General features: G+C 41.3%; 1 protein-coding gene across 1 annotated transcript in view; it reads right to left on the reverse strand.

Moving 5' to 3' along the window:
- Positions 1 to 22560, reverse strand: part of si:dkey-11f4.7 (piezo-type mechanosensitive ion channel component 2) — a 256411-nt gene that overhangs the window by 171006 nt on the left and 62845 nt on the right. Inside the window, 4 exon segments of the mRNA XM_059561374.1 lie at positions 1127 to 1235; positions 18518 to 18781; positions 19823 to 19980; positions 22001 to 22139. Coding sequence (XP_059417357.1) covers positions 1127 to 1235; positions 18518 to 18781; positions 19823 to 19980; positions 22001 to 22139 — 670 coding nt within the window.

A 22560-nucleotide genomic window follows, 5' to 3' on the forward strand; every position in this document is an offset into this window, starting at 1 on the left:
TAAACAAATCTGATAGAGAGCCCTTGACCATATCATGCTCAAGCTCTTTGGCATCAGTTCACCTGTTACCTCTCGGACCGTGGGTGTCGAAGTGACAGGAGTACTTTGGAATGATTAATTAGGCCAGGTATGACCTCTTGGATCTTAACCCGTATTAACCTTGGATTATTGTTAACATCTCTATTGCAATGGATTACTTATGGAAGTTTGATATCTTAGCCGTTCCACTACATTACCAAGGTGTGATTGCACTGTTCCCATATGCTTCAAGCAAGATGCAGTACAAGTGTAGTATTGAAAGGGAATGTACTCGGTTACTTAATATAAGCTCAGTTCTCTGAGATACAGAGACGAGTAATGCCTTGCTAGCCATGGTATGTAGCTGCACGACTCGGTCATCACTTCAGTCGAAGTAACCTGAGAATCCTGTGGTGAACACCCACTTATGTAGCCAGAGTGCCCCGCCCATTCTGGCGAGCTGTGGCAGGCTTGGCGGGCTTTGTCACCATAGGCTCGTGCAGCCATTGGTTTGTTTTTAAATACACAGCTTGAACCACTGGCAATGCAGCTTCACTGCTTTCAGGCTTTTTCCCATTTGCGTCCAGCAAGACACAAGTGTAATACTGATAGATAGATAGATAGATAGATAGATAGATAGATAGATAGATAGATAGATAGATAGATAGATAGATAGATAGATAGATAGATAGATAGCCTATTTACGTAATGGCTCTAGCATTGTGCATCCTCATATTATATATTGCTGACAGTATACTATTAAGTTTTCCAGAGTGGACTTTTAGGTGGACACGCAGTGTTTCTGTGACTGTCTAAAGCATGTTTATTTAAGGCATACATTTGGGTCTGTTACTAAGCATCTAACTGTAACATTCTAACACCAGGACCAGGGTTGGGAAACAATGCTCTTAAGATGATGATATGTTAAATTTAGTTTTGCCCTTGAATTTTTTTTAAACCATTATCTTCATATTTTTTATATTGCTACTTATGATTTAAAAATGTCCTTTTGTGTAATTTTTGTGAGAAGCAATAAGTTCAGTACACATTTTTATATAGCATGCATAGATTGAAATAAACTATTTTAAAATCTAAATTATATGCATACATGATTGCACTTTGACTTCCATTAAATGATCTGCTGTCTGCAGCTCCTCTTCAGTTTTTTCTTTCAGCTGTTGTCTAAGTAAAATCCAGAAACTAAATGTGTAAGAAACCTGCAAAGAAAAACACATGGGACAGTTATACCCATTAACACTTGTTAATAAAGTTATTCAGTAACACTTTAGCATGTTGTTCCATCATTAACAAATACCTATACAAGAACAAATGTGTAACACAGTATTAACATTCTAGGAACTACTTTTTAACCATAACAGAAAGCTATGATTAACAAATTATTAAGTAATAGCACTTAGCTAAAATAGGTAATTCACTTTTAGCTAATCAGTAACTAATTTTTTTTTTTTTTCAAACAACAAATGCAATAAATGCATAATGTATACTTAATTCTAAATTGAAGATCATGGTAGCCGTAGCCCACTAGTAATGAGTTGGAAGTTGTTAGTAAAGAATTGTAAGATGATGTCACTGAAGTCATCTCAGGTTTTTGTCATCTATGGTTTTAGATAGTAATAACTCCTTTTAAGGGAATTACTAATTATTTAGAACAGTATTCTTAAGTGAAAATTATGGTAACCCTCTAATAATGACTCAACAGTTGTCAATTCCATCAGAAGGAATTATTAACCAAAACCTTACAAAAACCTCAAAAGCGTTCAATGACTTTCAATGACTATACAGAATTCCTAAAATAATTTGCAGATTTCCTCTAAGACCTTCTGGTTACAGTTGATAAGGCGCTAATCATGGGAGATTTTAATATTCACGTTGATAATACAAATGATGCATTAGGACTTGCGTTTACTGACCTAATAAACTCTTTTGGAGTCAAGCAAAATGTCACCGGGGCCACTCATCGTTTTAATCATACACTAGATTTAATTATATTGCATGGAATCAATCTTACTGCTTTAGATATTCTACCTCAAAGTGATGATGTTACATCCTATCACAGTTAATATCCACATACTGTACAGCTCATGCTTAATTTAATTTATGCTACTTCACAATTTTCAGTTGCAATCAATAGCATTCAACAATTTTCATAGCCATATTTGAAACAAAAGTCAGCCCATTAGTTTGCCAGCCGCACAGACCTCTACTCATGTTTTTGACAGGTTTGATATTGTAATGCATCTTTTTAAAAGGTCACAATGTTGCATATGAAATATAACAAGAATAACAACAAATACATATATTTTAATTTGTAAGACACTAACTATTAATTACACAAAGTGTTGTTCTGTTCCTAGTGAATCTTCTTTATAATGAGTTCATCAGTTTCTTTGTCAAAAGGCACATTCACACCAAGAACAATAACCATAAAGATAACTATATTAGCATCCACACCAGCAGACGATATCGTCTGTTATTCCAAACGCATGTTCATCAACTGCTTTAATTTCTCGAGGTCTTTATAGCAGGATTAATTCTGATTGGCTGTCATTGTTTTTATCTATTGTAGTGGACAGCAGTTGATGACTGTAAAGCTTAATCTTGATTTGATCGGGTTTTGGGGACAACAAAGCACCTTTTGCCTTCAATTAAAATAATACTACCTCTTATGGAGAGGAGGGTAACATTGACAAACAGAAATCCCTGCTCAGTTACTGCTTTGTATCTGTTACTCTAATCAAAGTATGAATGATTGTAAATCCCCCTCACAAGAGAAACAAGCCACAAAGTAAAAACTTGTCTTCACACACAAAATGGACAAAAGTTCAAATCCATTTTCAGAATTTTACATATTTAATGAGTGCTGCGTGTATGCAACCTTACCTATTAAGATATTTACTAGATATATGAATGCACTGGTCAATGTTCAGCATTACCCATTGATGTTTGGCATTCATATTTTTAGCATAATTGTGTAGGGTAATCTGGAATTGGTTTGGAAATTAAATCATGTATAGGAAAAACCTTAAAGACATTGTTCTAAACATGGACTTTAACCTATGCAAACAGACCCCATACCATGGCCACCTCTGACAGCATTGGCTAATCAAAACGCTGCAACTGAAAGGTGCCAACTTGCAAATCCCTCCTTCTCAGAAAAAAAGGTTATCTTAGACATAAAGAAGTGTGCTAAACTGTTGTTGCTAAGAGAAATGTGGCAAGCCAAGATGTGCTAAGATGCTGATGTTGTACAACTGAGAAACAAGGAAAGTCTGCAACAACTTCAGAACCTTATCTTCAGTCACCCTCCTTGTGTGAGTTCCAAACTGCTAGTAACGTCTTCCACAACTTCAGAATCATCTCTTCAGAATCATGTTTAATTCTGATAGGTCTAACAAAGGAACATCATCATCATCTTCCAGAGAGACTTTAAGTAGTGGCTCCGACATCTTCCCCTCATCCCTTGGGCAAAACATCTCCAACAAAAGTGAGTCTAAAGACTGTACCATATGCCCCTTTCAGGTAGGGGTGGTGGGTTCTGTGTTGCTTGTTGTTCCCTTTCATCAATTGACTTTACAATTCGATCTGCAGCCTGCCCGTTAGGAATTTCATAGACTTTAATTAACTTCCTTTCCAGAACTGGAATGTCTACAGGATTGGAAAAAATATTCCTTTTCAATGGCTATGTTTACATGCACAGTATTTGGTTCAATCGGACTGAGTTCATTCTGATTGGCGAAACTGATTGTAGTGTTTACATGAACACTAAAGTGATCGGGTTGATGTGTGCGTTTATATGTCACAAGATTCAAATCGGAATAGACAATGCACAAATAGTGAAATATGAGAGTGACTTACGGTTTGCACATAATAACCACTCAACTACATAGTTTCTTTATTTGTTTTTAACAGTAGAATTAATATTTACCCATTTATGCGCTGTGCTGCTCATATTTATCACGCAAAAAAGGCCTTCCCTGCACCCAAAATGAGTATCCAAAACAAGATTGTCCTGCTCCACTTCACAGTTGGTGAGTGAAAGGAGAGTTTTATAATGACAGAGTACAAACTTCATAATCTCGTGAAGAAGGAGGCTGGAACCGGCAGACATTCAAATCAAAGTTTAATTACAAAATAAACACAAAACAGCGCCCCTCGTGGATGACTGCTGCGCACAAACAAAACCAAACACAAAATAAAGCCCAGGCTTGGTCCTCTCTCGTCCTTCACTGTCGTCACTCCTCTTTTGTATCCTTCCGATCTCCTCCATGGGACTTGAGACCGGTGACTGGAGCAGGTGTCGCTCATTTCCCAATCACTCCACCGGCCTCGCTCCGTTCCCACGGCTCTCAGTCCCGCCCCTCTAGTCACATCCATGATTATTTGTATGGTAATGTGTTCACTGTTGTGACTGAACACAATCCAATGAGGTTAACAACAGCAAAGTTGGATGCCACAAGTTATTGATAGTTAGCTGTGCTCACTACATTTACATTTGATACCAAATATAGAGTGGGTAGGCAAAACCAAGATGTGGATTGCCTTTCCCGTTTGCCATGGTGAGTGTGAGAATGACAAACTTTCTCAAGAAGAAAGTTCCAGGATATTTCAATTCAATTTCAGTCATCATGCTTCTGGTCTGTGCCCTGTTGAAGGAGTTAAGGTGACTTGTCAGAAACACATCATGGCCAATGAACCTAAAGCAATTACCTAAAGCGTCTAGTCCAGATTCTTGAAGCCCCTGGCAAGTCAGTCATGTCTTGTACCGAATCCACAGATTCTACGAGCGCCGTACCCCAATCAGCTGCCGTGAGCACCATACCCCAGTCAGCTGCCGTGAGCGCAGTACCCCAGTCAGCTGCCGTGAGCGCCGTACCCCAGTCATGTTAATTGTTTGTTGTAGGTTACTGTTTAGTCATCGTCAAGTCTTAGTTCAGTCTTAGTCAAGGCTTTTGCCTTATGTCTTGTTTTGCCCCCTCGTGGGTTTTGTTTTCTGTTTTTTGTCTCCAATAAATCTTGTGAGAGCATTCCGTCTGCTTTTGGGTTCATCAACCTCCATCCCACATAACAGAATGAACCGACCAACAAGGAACCCAGTAGACCGTATGTCCTCCCTGCTCCAGCTACAATCACAGATCCGTGAACAATGCTGGTTGTCGGCCCCCACCGACAGAGAGAGGGTCAACCTCCCAGTCCCGTCCCAGGGAGAGTGGATCCTGAGAAATTATGCCCAACTCTGGGATCGTTTCTCTCGGGAGAAGCCGCAGAGTCCCACAGTGTTGTCGCCACCAGCCAAGCTGCCCGTGATCCTGGAGGGTCGGGTCCTGGCTGGTGTTTCTCTAGGGGACCAGGCTCACTCCACTTCTTCCGAGGTCCCATCCACTCCTGTTAATCTTCGTGGTAAACGAGGGAGACGGACTTCGTGGGATTCTTCGTCTGAGTCATCCTCGACTGAGTCAGCACTGACTGAGACTGCCCTACCAACGCAAGTCACAGATCCCGCTGAGCTTCTCCAACCAGCCACATGTCCGGCTATGTCTTCCACACCGCGACCTAAGAGAAAGAGGAGGAGAAAGGGAGCCTCTCGCCCTTCATCTCTGCCCATCCCAGAGCCCGCTACTGCAAGTGCTGTCCTAAGCGCGGTCCCAGAGCCCGCCTCTGCAAGCGCTGTCCTAAGCGCTGTCCCAGAGCCCGCTACTGCAAGCGTTCTCCCAGGTGCTGTCCCAGAGCCCGCTACTGCAAGCGCTCTCCCAGGTACTGTCCCAGAGCCCGCTACTGCAAGCGCCGTCCCAGGTGCTGTCCCAGAGCACGCTATCGTGAGTACCGCTGAGAGAGTCGCGGCCGATTCAGCTGCTGTAGCTGTCTTGCGGGCTGTTTCAGCACATCAAGAGATGCCTGTCCTCGTCGCTGCTGACACTTTGGCTGATTACCTAAAGCGTCTAGTCCAGATTCTTGAAGCCCCTGGCAAGTCAGTCATGTCTTGTACCGAATCCACAGATTCTACGAGCGCCGTACCCCAATCAGCTGCCGTGAGCGCCATACCCCAGTCAGCAGCCGTGAGCGCCGTACCCCAGTCAGCTGCCGTGAGCGCCGTACCCCAGTCAGCTGCCGTGAGCGCCGTACCCCAGTCAGCTGCCGTGAGCGCCATACCCCAGTCAGCTGCCGGGAGCGCAGTACCACAGTCTGCTGCGGACGATGATCTCCCCGATTTAGAGATGGGGAGCGCTGATACTGAGCCGTCGTTGGGGAGCTCTATTCTTGCTTCTTCCCCACAGTCACCCGCAGTATCCCCTGTCTTGTCTCCTGTTGTGTCACCTCCTGCCTCTCCTGTCAAGCTGCCTACTGTTTTCCCCAAGTCATCCCCTCATGTGTCTCCAGCCAAGTTCCCCCGGAGTCCCAGTCCTCAGTCCTCGTCCCGGAGACCCAAGACCCCCAGTCCTCCCATCCACCCTGGACTGCCCTCTAAGGACTTTGTGCTTCCCCCACCTCCTCTGCCTTGTTTATTGTTTTTGATTTTGCACCCTAACCCTGTGATTGTTTTTTCATGTTTGCCTTTAGTGTTATTTGTCATGTCTTGTTGGTTTGTGTCTTTGTCCCAGTCAGTCGTGTCCCGTGTTTGATGTTCCCTTGAGGAGCGTCTGGAAGCCGCTCCTTAAGGGAGGGGTTCTGTCATGATTCTGCCTTCATGTCCTGATTTTTCTCTAGTCTTGTGGCAGGATCATGACAGGCCCGTGTTTTGTGTACAAGCACATGGCCTTGTCTTTGGGCCATGTGCTTGCGTTGTCTTGTCATGTAACCCCGCCCCCCTTGTGATCCTCGTTTTGTAATTAGTAGCGTATCAGTTTCACCTGTTGTGTTCATTATTAGCCTCCCTTTATAAACCCCTTGTGTTTCTCTGTCCTGGGTCGGTTCATTGTTTAATATTGTCAAATATTACCAAATGTTGCCAACTGTTGTCAAGCTTTTTTTGTCTAGAGTTCTGTTCTACATATAATGTTAATTGTTTGTTGTAGGTTACTGTTTAGTCATCGTCAAGTCTTAGTTCAGTCTTAGTCAAGGCTTTTGCCTTTTGTCTTGTTTTGCCCCCTTGTGGGTTTTGTTTTCTGTTTTTTGTCTCCAATAAATCTTGTGAGAGCATTCTGTCTGCAATTGGGTTCAACCACCTCCCACCATCACAACAGAAAGTGGCGCTTGGTTTTGCCTCTTGCTTATCGTGGGACTGCCCAATTTCGATCTGCTAAATAGTGAGTCGTGGCCAAAGCCAGTGAAAGTACTTAAAGGAGTCATACCCTCGTATTACCTTGGATACCTACTGCTGTATTATAGTCTTTCAGGCCCTTCTAAAAAAGAAAAGTGGGAAAAAAATAAACACAGAGCTCCTCAGACCCTTATTTCTGTAGGCATTATTGTCTCGCGAGATCTGATGCGATATTTTGGCTGTCGTGGACGGTCATTATAATAATGCAAATGAGGGGCACGTTGATTGGTTGCAGGAAGGAGGGGGGTTGACACCGCAGGTAACACTTTAGCATATCATTACAAACTGACATCATGGCGCAAGTTGTGAATGAACGCGACCGGCTTCCCGGCCAGTGTATAAGTATGAGGCGCCGTTTAGGGCTTAAATCAAACTTCATTCACGCACACATATGAAACACGCTTGCATATATACTAAGTACTAGTCACACATACATGTATATGAACTATCTACGCACATAAAGTTACTCATATGAGAAGTGAGCACAGCACACACACACAAATATAAGACGTGAGCACACACACACACACAAACTAGACGGGGCCTCATGTAAGCGTTAGGCAATAAATAAACAATAACCGAATTCATGATGATCTCAGTCATTTGTTTTTTGCAAAGTACGTTAGCAGCCATTCCCCATACCTCGAAGCTAATACTCCCGCCAGAGTTGTGCATGGACGCGTTCATTGAACGATAATTCATGAACTCGTTCATGTTTTGGACTGAACTGAACGTACCGCATTACTGCCTGATGAACGTTACTGTGAAGTCGTTCATTCTGGTGTCTGTGAACGCCACGCTCTCTCAGTTTAACTTCGTTCAGTAGGATGCCAGATTTCTATAAAGCCTTCCAGGCGAAAACCCACCTAAAACCCACCGTAAATCGGCCTTAATATGTAGCGGAAAAAACACCCAATCTGGCAACGCCAGAGTCTCTTGTTCAAACTCGATCATCAAAATGAACAAACCTTTTTTCGAGTCATTTCGTTCATTTAAGGGGCTTTAAATGTTACTATTAACTGGCAAATTCCCCGAACACATCAACCTACGCAATCTTGATCATATTCTGAATTAAGAAATCATTATAATGCAGTCAAAAGTCCGTTTTTGCAGTCCGTTTACAGGGAACATAAATAATTACTTCACCTCCAGTCTTTCGTTTATTTGTCTAGTGACAGACGCAATAGCATACAATAGCCGCATTAGCAGTTATGCTGTTTGTTACACACAGTAGAGCAATAAAAACACAGTCTTACCGTTTCAATTGCAGGCAATTTTGTTGGAATGGCGCTTTTCCCGAGCTTCGATGCCAACTTCGCCTGATATTGCCCCAAATATGTGAAGGATTTCGGCGTACAATGTTTAGCACAAACACGTAAAGATAAACCAGTGGAAGGGTTGAAGGAACCGCGTCATTAAAAATGAATTTAATCCACTGGTCTCTGATAGCTAGGTCCGTTCTTGGTAGAGAAAACACATTTACATGTTGATTCTGGCAGTCAACCACAGAGCAACTCACGTGTGCACTAGTTCCAGCGTCTTTCTCGACTGAATATGAGAGGGAGAGGGGAAGGGCGAGCTTCCTGCTGCGGTGTCCATATATGGTATATCCTGCCCCGTCTTGACGTCAAGACGGGGAAGAAATCAAAATCTCGTATTTGAGTGCGCGTGCACGTGGGCTATTTTACAAACCCTGAGGTAAACAAACGCTTCACTTTTAAATATCGGCTTCCCGGCCAGTGTATAATCGTTAGGCAATCATAATATACATTGATTCTCGTGGAAAAGTGAAAATTGTGGGTCATGACTCCTTTAATTAGCTGTTTTGAAAGCACTTGTCAGAAGAAACAGCCGAGCAACAGAGAAGGACAGCAGCTTGTAAGTCTTTTGTCTTGTTTTCTCATTAGATTACTGTGTGATCATCATTGCTAGGAAAGTTTTTGGTTTAAATTGTGTGTGTCTTACCCTGGTAAATACGTGCTGAAAGTGGCGCTTGGTTTTGCGTTTGCCCATCGCGGGACTGCCCAGTTTCGATCTGCTAAATAGTGAGGCGTGGCCAGCTGACTTCAATTACAGGTAATCAGGCAAATACAAAAGCGGTAGGTTTCACCGTGGCAGCCCTCGTGTGAATCCTCCTCGTGTGAAGACCGACGAGTGTAAAGACAATCGACTCTACCTGCGTGACTCCACCGAGCGAGGACACCAACAGGGCACTTGAGTATTGCTTTTCTCCTCTTTCTTTACTTTTTGTATAGCTTTTTCTCAAATACTTATTTCTTACACTTGTAGTCACTGTGTGCTTTCAAATCTCTACTATCACTATCACTACTAACACTTGGAGAGCACGCTACGTACATCGCAGGAAGGCCTGTCTGACAAACCTACGGCCTGTCCCTCTGACCTCTACTACTACACTCTCTATTCCAGTTGACCTCTGGAACTGCCAGTCTGCATATAACAAAGCAGAATTCATTTCTTCTATTGCTACTCATTCCGATCTCAACCTCATGGAACTGACTGAGACTTGGATCAAACCTGAAGACACTGCCACCCCCGCAGCCCTCTCCACTAATTTCACTTGTTCCCACACTCCTCGTACCACTGGAAGGGGTGGAGGTACTGGTCTCCTTATATCAAAAGAATGGAATTTTGATCTTCAGCCATCACCTACAGGTAATGGTTCATTTGAATCACATGCCATTACTGTAACCCACCCTGTTAAAATCCACTTTGTGGTCATTTATCGTTCCCCAGGTCAATTGGGAAACTTCTTGGAGGAGTTGGATGTGCTGCTATCAAACTATCCTGAAGATGGTACTCCTATGGTACTGCTTGGGTGACTTCAACATCCACCTAGATAAACCCCAGGCTGCTGACTTCAAAAGTCTGCTCACCTCATGTAATCTCAAGCAAGTGTCTACTACAGCGACTCACAAATCAAGCAACCAACTGGACCTCATCTACACGTGCTTTTGCTCTGTGGCCAACTCTTCAGTTGCTCCACTGTACACCTCAGACCACTTCCTCATTACTGCTAACCTAGCACTTACTCCTGAAGTGGTTCACACTCCAACGCAGGTCACCTTTCGACGGAACCTACGCTCACTCTCTCCATCTCGCCTATCTTCTGTGGTTTCATCCTCGCTTCCTGCACTCTCAGTTTTCAGCTCTGAGCACGAACAGCGCTACGGACACTCTTTGCTCCACTTTAACATTTTGCTTGGACAACTTTTGCCCACTGTTGTCTAGACCAGCACGCACCGCCCCATCTGCCCCCTGGCTGTCCGAGGTTCTCCGTGAACATTGCTCTAAACTCAGGGCTGCAGAGAGTAAATGGCAGAAATCAAGAAACTCTACCGATCTCAGTCTGTATCGGTCTCTCCTCTCTTCCTTCTCTGCAAATGTCTTCACGGCTAAAACTTCCTACTACTACAACAAAATTAACAGCTGTTGTGATGCTCGGACACTCTTCAAGACTCTTCTCTTCTTAATCTGCCACCACCACCTCCTCCATCGACTCTTACAGCGGACGACTTTGCAGTTTTCTTCACAAATAAGACAAGAACCATCAGTGACCAGTTCTCCACACCGCAGACTGAGGACAACTTCACAATGACCGACACACACTCTTTCTCCTCCTTTTTCCCCACTCTCAGAGATGGATGTTTCCAAACTTCTCCTGTCCAATCATCCTACTACTTGTCCACTTGATCCGATCCCCACTCACCTCCTTCAAGCGATCTCTTCTTCAGTCCTTCACTTACTCATATTATCAACTCCTCTCTTCACTCTGGAACATTTCCCTCAGCATTCAAGCAGGCTCGGGTAAGCCCACTGCTCAAGAAACCATCTCTAAATCCAGCGGTTCTTGAAAACTACAGACCCTTCTTCCATTCATTGCAAAGACACTTGAGCGAGCTGTGTTTAACCAGCTTTCTATGTTCCTTGTACAGAACAACCTCCTGGACAGCAACCAATCTGGCTTCAAAAGTGGCCACTCAACTGAGACTGCTCTGCTCTCGGTTACTGAAGCCCCACGACTAGCAAGAACAGCTTCAAAATCCTCAGTACTCATCTTACTGGACCTGTTTGCTTTTGACACCGTTAATCACCAGATTCTCCTGTCCACCCTCAGAAAGATGGGCATTTCTGGAACCGCACTCCTGTGGGTTAAGTCCCACCTCTCTGACAGATCCTTCAGTGTGTCTTGGAGGGGTGATGTGTCTAAGTCACAACACCTTGCTACTGGGGTTCCTCAAGGCTCAGTAATTTGACCACTTCTCTTCTCCATCTACATGACGTCATTAGGATCTGTCATTCAGAAGCATGGCTTTTCTTATCACTTCTACGTTGATGACAGCCAACTCCACTTCTTATTCCAACCAGATGACCTGACGGTAGCTGCTCGCATTTCAGCCTGTCTGAGTGATATTTCTAGCTGGATGAATGACCATCACCTTCAGCTTAACCTTATGAAGACAGAACTCTTGGTGATTCCAGCTAACCCATTTCTTCATCACAACTTCTCTATACAGCTGGGTTCGTCAACCATTACTCCTTTGAGGACAGCCAGAAACCTAGGAGTTGTGATGGATCACCAGTTAAGCTTCACAGACCACATTGCTACAACGACCCGGTCCTGCAGGTTTGCCTTACACAACATTAGGAAGATTAGACCCTTCCTATCAGAGCAAGCCACTCAACTTCTTGTCCAAGCTCTTGTTCTCTCCAGACTTTACTATTGTAATGCTCTCCTGATGGGCCTTCCTGCATGTACTGTCAAGCCTCTGCAATTAGTCCAGAATGCAGCAGCAAGGGTTGTCTTCAATGAGCCAAAAAAAGCTCACGTTACTCCTCTCCTCATCAGGTTACACTGGCTACCAGTAGCCGCTCGCATCAAATTCAAGGTACTGATGCTTGCCTACAAGACGACCTCTGGCATGGCACCAACATACCTAAACTCACTGGTTAAATCCTATGTGCCCTCCAGAAGTTTGCGCTCTGCAAGTGAATGACGCCTTGTGGTGCCATCCCAAAGAAGTTCAAAATCACTCTCACGGACCTTTTCCTGGACTGTGCCCAGCTGGTGGAATGACCTCCCAATCTCAATTCGTACAGCTGAGTCTTTACTCATTTTCAAGAAACATCCAAAGACTCATCTTTTTCGACAGCACTTAACCAACTAATACTAGCACTTCTCATTTTCTTGTCTTTTCATTTAATAAAAAAATAAAAAAACCTGGCTATGCGTTCTATACTAGACTAACTGAGACTCGGCACTTGTATACTGTTGTTGTTCTCTTGTTGACCTGACTGCTTCTATTGTTCTCATTTATAAGTTGCTTTGGATAAAAGCGTCTGCTAAATGATTAAATGTAAATGTAAACATGTAAATCTCTTGCTATACACTTCAGTGGCATTCCTGAAGTGTTCAATGAAGATGAGTCGTCTTAAGGTTTAACCACTGTTCCCAAGTAAGCAGTTTTGAATTAGCTGAACTGCAAAGAAAGGATATAATAATTTTTAGAATTCTTAACATGATAGAGTTGGGAGAGCCTGCACCAGCTAATCTTAAAGCAGAACCCACTGAATTTTGCTTGTTGCTCAAGGAGATTTGGAGACGCCTTGAAATGGTAGATGGTCTGTTGTACAGGTGACAACAACGGGACCATAGACCAGTTTATCAGTTTGTCTTACTATCTGTGTTGAGGTCGTCAGTTCTTGATAGTCTTCACAATGAAATGGGTCACTTTGGATTTGAACGGACACTCAAACTGGTTTAAGCGAGGTTCTATTGGCCAAAGATGTAATTGGATGTTGAGACCAAAATCAGAACTTGCAGAGGATGTGAAAGAAGTAAAAGTCAGCCAGAGAAAGCAGCACCTCTGGTAAACATACATATCAGTAGACCTATGGAATTGGTCTGTATGGACTTTTTGTCCCTGGAACTGGACAGGTAATTACTGACCACTTTACAAAATATGGCATCAGGGATGGGATATTGAATACCATTGAATACCAAGATACTGAAACCATAAGAGAGCTGTGTTCTTTAGCTGGTATATGTAAGGCCAGGACTAGTCCCTATCATCCCAGAGGTAATCTATTGGAATGCTATAACAGCACCCTTCTGAGTATGTTGGAAACGCTACAGGATAAACATAAGACAAAGTGGCTTGAACATGTGAAATTATGTTACTGGGCTCTCATCTTATGAACTTATGTTTGGTCATCAGCCCTGATTGCCTATTAACATTGCATTTGGATTGCCAGCTACACATCTAATAGCCCATTCTCAGTATGTGAGATCCCTCAAATATCACCTGGAGGAGAGTTATCAATTGGCTATAAAAAACTGCACAGAAAGTGACTAGGAAAAGCAAAGAAAGATTTGATATCAGAGAGTCTACCCTTGAGGTTGGAGACAGAGTGTTAGTGCTTAACCATAAATTACTTGACAAGCACAAACTTTGTGATCATTGCGAGTCTGCAATCTTTATTGTCTAAAAGAGGATGAAGGATGTACCGGTATATACTGTGAGCCCAGAGGTTAAAGATGGACCCCTACGTACCTTACACAGAGATATGTTATTTCCTTGTGAATTCCTCTATGACATACAAGGTGTTGATGTGCGATCAGATTCTGTTCAGAAGAAACCCAGAACAAGGAGTAGTCCTATCCAGCCATATAAGGATATGTCTTACATTGGCTATGTTTACATGCATCCAAATAATCAATTTGTAATCGGATTGATGGCTCAGGGGGTGGTTTATTCTTCTTCTTATACAATTGAGAGTGCATGTAAACAATTGATCATATTGAATAACGGAACTGTAAGGACTGCACATGTGCAATGATGCAGAAATAACATAATGACGTTGTGACAAGTTGAGCGGGGCTGAGAGCCGTGAGAATGGAGCGAGGCCGGAGGAGTGATTGGGAAATGAGCGACACCTGCTCCACTCGGTCTCGAGTCCCACGGAGGAGATTGGAAGGATACAAAAGAGGAGCTATGACAGTGAAGGGCGAGAGAGGACTAGGCCTGGATTTTATTTTGGTTTTGGTTTTCTTCCGCGAGGGTCTGTCACGCTGTTTTGAGTGTATTATTAAAGCTTTAATTAAGTGTCCGTCAATTCCCGCATCCTTCTTCCCGTGATGATGAAGTTTTTATGTTGTTACAATGGAATTTTTCAGTAACTGCCCATTTCAGGGCCAAAAATTCCAGTTTATCTGCTGGATAACGTGATTCCCTCTGTGAAAATCCTCCACTGGCATTGGTGATGACAAGCTCCTGTCCATCCTGCCTTTGATATAGCGCTGCCCCAAACCAGCTTTACTGGCATCTGTGTGTAAAGTATAAGGTAACTTTTGCTCAGCAAATCCTAAAATTGGTGAAGATGTTAGATTATGGATGATTGATTCATAAGCTTGTTGGCATGCAGGTGTCGATCTTTCAGCAAATGTATCTTTGGGATTTAGATATTTGCCATTTGCTTCAGCTATTACACAAACCTTTCGGACAGGAGGGTAACCAGATGTATGGTTGGTTTAAGGCTTTACTATCTTTGAATAATCCTGGACAAACCTGTGAACTTAAGAAACCAAGGAAAGACTTCAACTTCTTTAAAGTTGGGGTCTTGGTCGGGTCTTGAGTGCTTTTACTTTCTCTTTGGTCTGTCTACACACATTTATCTGACACAATATGGCTCAGGTAACGTACTGAAGTTTGGAAAAATACAACACATCAGACAATAGCTTAAGGCTATATTACCCCAAACAGTCCAAAACATGTGTCCAATGTAGTGGAAAAGACAATGAAATTGTCAAGGAAAACCAACACTTCACACAAATTGATGTCTCCCATGCACTTAAATCTGCTAAACCTATAGCAAAGACTGTGAAGAGATGGACCAGCGAAACAGAGCATGATTTACAAGCTTGTGTTGACCTCACTGATTGGAGTGTTTTTGAAGCTGCTACCACCGATCTGGACGAAATGGAAAATATTTTACCCCATCTTTGAACTTTTGCCATCTGGCCAGCGCCTCAGAGCTGCAAATACCAGAACAGTCAGGCACAATAACAGTTTCTTCCCACAAGCAATCTACCTCATGAACAGTTAAATGTTCCCCACTTATACAATAAAAATGTGCAATATCCTTATATTTATTTGTTACCCCTCCATCCTAGTACATCCCTGCATCTCACTGAATCCTATTCCATTATCCTTTGTAACACAATTTTTTATACACTTATGTATTTGCCTAATTTTATTTATTTATTTTTGTCTGTGTGTGGTTGTCTCTTTTTACTTGAAGCTTATGTCACTAAAACAAATTCTTTGTAATACTTGTTTCTTTCACTTTCAGACACGAAAAACATAGGAGACTCGGGAGATCGCTGGATTTCAGGCCACGGGGTAATGCTCGGGAATCCTGGGGGCAATAGAACAATGACACAGAGATTAGTGTTTCAAAGTTGAGGATACGTTACGTCACAAAATCTGCAGTGCATTGGTCGATCAGAAGACAGCACTCTATGGTCCGTTCCTGTTGGAGGCTTGACCTAGAACTGGGGCTGAGGTGAGTGCTTTATAGTCTTTTTGATGAGGTCGCTGATAGTGAACAGGTTTGGGTGATTAGAGCTTGACTGGTCCTTGACACTACCCCCCTGCCTCCAGGGTCCGCGCCAGCGGACCTTTCCTTCCAAAGTTGTCGGGGTCTGCCGCAGGGACGTGGAGCCTGGAGAATTTTGAGGAGGTTAACACCATGGTGGAGCCAACAGTGGGAGGAACAGGGCGGAGCTTTGACAGGAGGACCGGGCAACACCCCGGAGGAAGGGAGGAGCCTGGTGAAGCCAAAAGGGGTAGAGAGTTGAGGTGAATCCGGAGACCCAGAAGTCCATGGCAGAAGCTGAGCGACGACCGAACAAGGTTTGTCTGGATGGACAAGAGTGCCCAGAGTACTCCTTGGGCAGATGGGCCTCGGTGGAGCCAAAGGGATGCAGAGCCCACACGGAGCCAAAGGGCCGACAGGGCGAGGTGGAGACATGGTTCTGGAGGGCCAAAGTGCAGCAACCACCCAACCAACCACGACCCCGCGACTCGTAACAGCAGGTAAATGCGGGTGACCGCAGACACAGGCGCTCATTTTGGATCAACCCGCACATCACTGTCAGGGGCCCATCCTGGGCTTAACTGGGGATCGGGAGCCCATCCTGGGCTTAACTGGGGAGATATCAGAGGAAAATCTATGGACGGGACAGGAGCCTCTTGAAGTATTTGTTGGTCGCTGTCAGAAGAGTCGTCTACAGGGTCCAAAATGGCTAATTAAATTTTGTACAGACGAGGTGACCTCAGTATCTTGGAACCACAATGGTTCAGCCCATCTTAATGCGGCTCCTGCTAACTGCTGGATGATAAATGAGATCTTGGATCTTTCCGTGGGATATTGGTGGGCGTGTTGTTCCAGGACGAGCGAGCATTGCGATAGGAACTTTGTAGATGCTGTAGATAGCTAGATGGCTTCTCACCGGGATTGACACAAGCACAGGTTCATAAGACATTCAATTAAGATCTTGTAACTTTTTGTACAATCAATGCTGTTCCACAGATATCTCCTGACAATTAATATATATATATATATATATATATATATATATATATATATATATATATATATATATATATATATATATATATATATATATATATACTCTTTTTTGTGTGATTTGCGTAGTCTGAAAACCTAACTTGCTTGAGTGGATCCAACCAATAAGCGCAGAGTTCAGAACAAATATAAATTTAAGAGGACAGTAACCCAGGAACTGCTGCAAATGACCTCGTGAAAGCTGGAAATTGTCATGTTCTTTCACTTGGTAATATTTTGAATGTAACTGTAATGTTTGAATTTTCTTGATTGTAATTTGTGTTCGTTTTGTGTAATTTTATGTTGTGAAGATTTTTAAAGAGGACCCCAGGAAGACTAGCTGCCATTAAATGGGCTGCTAATGGGGATCCTAATAAAACAATAAAACAACAGCCAAGAGGCGGGACAACACACAATCCACTATTTTGATTGGTTTAAAGAAAGAATAACAGGTATTGATTTTCCTATTTTAGATTAAATTCTTCTATTTTATAACTGGGTTACACAGACAAAGGACCTTCTCAGTGCTCAGGAGTTCATCGTTCACCAGTGCTTCGTGTTCAAGACTGTGAAACAGATCCGACACCTTTCTTCCTACTGCAAGTGGGAAACGTTTTGATTGTTTAGAACGAAAAAGTGTATCATCAGTTTATGATTATCTAATTTGCATTAAATTTTATATTGCTAATGTCAGGTAATAACAAATAATATCCTTATTACTTTCAGGAAGTTTCAGTTTATCTTTCCATGAGATCATGTCCATTACACTATCATCACCTGTAAAAAAAAAAAAAAAAAAATTCTCAAAGTGATTCCAACTATATAATTTCTCTGTGCCTTTATCGTTAAGCTGTGTTGTGGGCTCTGCTATTCTTTAATATTGAGAATGATTTTTATAACTATATCTTTATCTTTATCATCATAGTTATCATCCTTGGTGTAAACATTATAAGAGGAACAAACTAGTTTTTAGTTTTTACAACATTCAAGCAATACACTTATGTGACATTTAAAGCTCCAATATGTAATTTTTCATGTCATGTCATGATGTCATGAGAGTGTGCAAAAATAAATAGCTTCCAAATAATTTACTTTACCCAAATACACTTCGATAAACTTATAATAATGATTTATTTATTATTCCAATCTGGCTGGATTTCATGGGGAGTTGAAAACATTCATATGTCATTTCCATATGTATGCCATGTTATATCCATACACAAAGAAAAGCTGTGGGTAATGAGACACTCAAAGTCTATTATTACAATGAATAAATCTGACCATTGATAATTCAAAATGGTAAAGCTACATGCATTGCCAGTCCCCCAGGTGGGTCTGGCCCAGTCACTTCAGTTTGTGCTTCTGTGATAATTTGAATGTTTGCAACATGCAAATAATATCGTGTTGCTAAAAATTTGTGACGCTATTTCACTCATTACAACTGCTCTCTGTAACAGTATGTAATAATTTTTAATCATAAGCATACAAATCAAAGAGTAATAGACATAGCTAATCATGCAGCTCTACACTAAGTATTCTTTGTTAAGCTTTATCCCAAGATTTAGTTTTACATACCTTTGCAGCAAGGTGCACACAGGGCACCGGATAACCATAGACGTCAAAGTCAATCAAGACATGCTTTGGTAAAGCAGGGAAGATGTCAGTATGGTTAAGATGGAGTTGACTTATGAAAGTAACCACTAGCAGCAATGTCCCATAGACAGCAAGGAATGGAGCGCTTAGCATGGCAAACCGCCGACGATCCTTCAGCATCCAGATTGCACATGACCACACCAGTAACACTAATGTAAACCATGAGTTATAGCTGATGCTCCATACCTGTATGCATGCAAATAAAAACAAGTATATTAGCAGCATGAATGTAAGAATATAATATGGATAGTGCATAAAAAGTTTCATAAGAGTAAGCCTAACAGATGTTACGATCCAGTTAGAAAACAAATTTCAGAAGTAATGAAATATTCTTGAATAATTTTCACTCACATATGACCAGACTTCATTTAAAGTAAAAATAAAATAAATAAGTATAAAACATAACAATCAATAATAATAATAATAATAAAAACAAATGTGACCAGATATTCAGAAAACATGAACTGTTAAATACAATGTGCAGTTATGGCACATAATGAAGTGTGAATTTTTAAAATTGTAATTAGTCATTCACAGTAAGCCTCGACTTCCTAAATAATGTGAAGACCTGCTTTAATTCTTTTAGCAGTCTGGCAATAAAAAAGTCACTCAACCAATGGAATAAGTTAGGTGCAGGATCTGTTTGTCCAAGTGGAGGATGATAAGAGTTTTTGGGGAAACTGTCTAAAAACAGTTACTTGGGTGACTTAATGCAGGCCTGTGGAGATCAGCTGCTGCCTGCCTTACTGCAAAAAATATGGCGGTTAGAAATTTTGTGATTTTGTGAAGCAATTTTCCATGCTATGAGACATGGGGTATTACAGGCAGCAGGCTATGTGACATATTTGACATATACATATATTAAAAAGCACTATTATAACATAAAGCTAATCTTGAAACCTTTGAACAGAGAGGTTGACTATAAAGGAAGCGAGCATGGAAAACTTAGCACAGGCAAAAAAAAAAAAGGACTTGTAAACACGTTGACAAAGATGCTGAAAGTACATTTTTATCTGATTATAAAAGTTTGTAAGTAAATGTAAGTAAGTAAATGAACAGTTTTCCCCTGTATACCATTTTAAACAGAAACTGTACTTTTAAACAGAAAACGTTTAAACTGTATTCCTTTTTAAACATATGTACTTCAGTCACAAAACAACACACATTATGGCAACAAAAACAATTTTACTGTTCTGACATACATTAGGGTAACAAACATTATTTTACCATTGTGATGATGAGAGCAATTAAATAGCTCTGTTTCATTATGAACTGTCCAAGCTGGTTTAAAGCACTAGGTCCTGACACATCAGTAGAAGATAGAGAGTCTGCGTCATTCAGTATTTCATTCTCTCCGCCACAGTTTTCCTTCTTCACAGTATATTCTGTGCATACATTAACACACAACCACACAGAGAGATTCTTAAATGTGAACAAAATAAACGTAATACACAAATATGAACAGTAAACCAGGGATATCAAATTCGGCTCCTGGGGGACCAGTCGTAGTTATCATAATTTCGAGATGACAACACGTGACATTCATTGATGGTGCCATAGAAATGGTTAATTGTGAGTCTGAGGATGTGGAAAGCTCCAAGTAGAATGTCATGCATTGTTATCATCAAATTATGATAATTACATCATGAAGCTTTAAGATAAGACTCTAATTAAATAAAATTATAGTTTTTATTTATTGTTTGAATTAGTTTATATTTTTACATTTTGTGTTTTTATTAAAATTTTTCTTCAAGGTTTAGTTTTTTTTTTTTTCTTATTTTTTAATGAATTAATGAACTAATTAATGTTATTTAAAACTTTAATTCTTTTAGCACATCAGGTTAAAGCAGTGGTTCCCAATTTTTTTCTGCCGGGCCCCTCTTTTGTAGAGGGAGAAAAAAAAATGTCAAGCCCCTAACCTACATATACTGTATTATGCACCACATAAAATTACTATCAGGCATGACCTTGCTTGCTAAATCATGCCTTGCAGCGATGTGAAGCCTCAGGTCATGCAGTCACCAGCCTCCCCTGAGCAAGAGGATCCTTTGGTCACACCGACTTTGCCTCAGTCCTTGGGTGGTCTTGTTCCACCTAAGATACTCGTTGCCGCAGTTCTGCCTAGGTCTAAAGTGCCAGTAGTTTTGTTCAGTTCCATCAGCTGTTTGTCATTATCCGGGGACCCCTGATATAGGCTTTGTCTCCTTTGGCTGTCCCATCTCTGGGTCTGTACCTTCTGGCCACTCCTTCCATCATAACCCCCATGGATGTTACCACATCTGTTCCTCTGTGGAGTCTCTGCCTGTCTTCCTGCCTGCTTTTGCCAGCCCTTCACCTGTTCCTTTTCGACCGCTCTTCACCTAATCCTCGACCTCCTCCAAAGCCCTCTCCATCCCCTCTCTCACTCAATCCTGTTTGTTTTTTGGTTACAGCAGAAGGTCATACCTTCTGGGAGGGGGCATTATTTACATTTATGCATTTAGCAGATACTTTTATCTAAAAGCGATTTACAGTGTATTCAGACTATATATATATTTTTACTAGTATGTGTGTTCCCTTGGAATTAAACCCACAAGCTTTTGTGCTGCTAACACAATGCTCTACCACTACGCTACAACTAAAACTGGAACACTGTCAAAGACACTCTAATTTTGGACTTTTACTGTAGTTTGTTTTGATTTGTTCCCTTTGCTCAGTTTCCCCACCACTTATCAGTTGTCATGGCCATTTATTTAATCTGCACAAGTGCTGTTCATTATTTTCCTTATTTGCCCAAAATATAAGTTGCTGTTTGTTTACTCTTTAGTTGTCTGGTATTGTTTGTATTTACGTAAATATGGCATATGGCTTTCTATTTTTAGCTATTTGAATAAACCGTGTTCTACTTTTATCATAACCTTCATCTTTGGACTATACTTGACACTTTTATAGTGTGTTTATTGTCTTTATTGTGCTTCATTGTATAAAATCATATTTGTTTTCATTTTGAAATTTTTGTTAGGTGATTTCTGTTTATGCACAACGTAATATGATTTAAAAGGAAAAATGTTATGTGCAATTTCTCAATAAAATGATTAATTGAATAGAAAAGTTGTCACGTTCATGTTTTAGTTTATTCCTTGTATGGGTTACCCTCATATTCATTAATAAATACTACTGCATATAGATCCAAGCCTCTACTATTGTATTGTCTTTGAGTTTGTGATGTGAAGTATCTAAATGGCATCTTGTTAACCTTCATAACGCAAACTAAACTGAGTTGTTGTTTTTTGACAACTCCCAACATACTGTAGTCAGAAACTTTGAGTTTGTTCAACTAGCTTCATGAAACTGTTGTTTTGTGTGTATATGGCTTTGAGCACATAATGTAGACAAGAATAATATAGACTTTCTACATTCAATTACTTTTTGATGTACAATAAGAGATATTGTGTCTGTATGAAGAAAATGCAAAGCAATTTGAGTAATCATCCTCAAGAATCAGGGAATTCACACCAGAACCCTCAGGGTCTTGCCATGTCCTCTTCCACACCAACATCATGGCCTAAAAAATGGAAATAACAACACAGAACGAAAATCTTTACAAAATAGTAACAATATCTTTGAGAAAAGCTAGACTTTCTGCCCTCTAATCATTACTTCATAATTCTTCATCACTAATTAATTTATAATTCACATAGCACTGCTGGTAATGACTTTAATTCTATGTTTAATAGTTTGGTTATGTTATGGTAACAATTTAGGGAAAACGTGGCCTAATAGTTAAAGAGTCGGACTCGTAACCCAAAGATTGAGTTTTGTACTAGCAGGGATTGTAGGTGGGGGGAGTGAATGTACAGTGCTCTCTCCACCCTCAATACCACGACTGAGGTGCCCTTGCGCAAGGCACCAAACCCGCAACTGCTTCCTGGGCGCCACATCAAAAAATGGCTGCCTACTGCTCCGACCACGTGTCACTTTCAATT

Source organism: Carassius carassius, chromosome 11, assembly GCF_963082965.1.
Source record: "Carassius carassius chromosome 11, fCarCar2.1, whole genome shotgun sequence".
Classification (NCBI taxonomy): domain Eukaryota; kingdom Metazoa; phylum Chordata; class Actinopteri; order Cypriniformes; family Cyprinidae; genus Carassius; species Carassius carassius.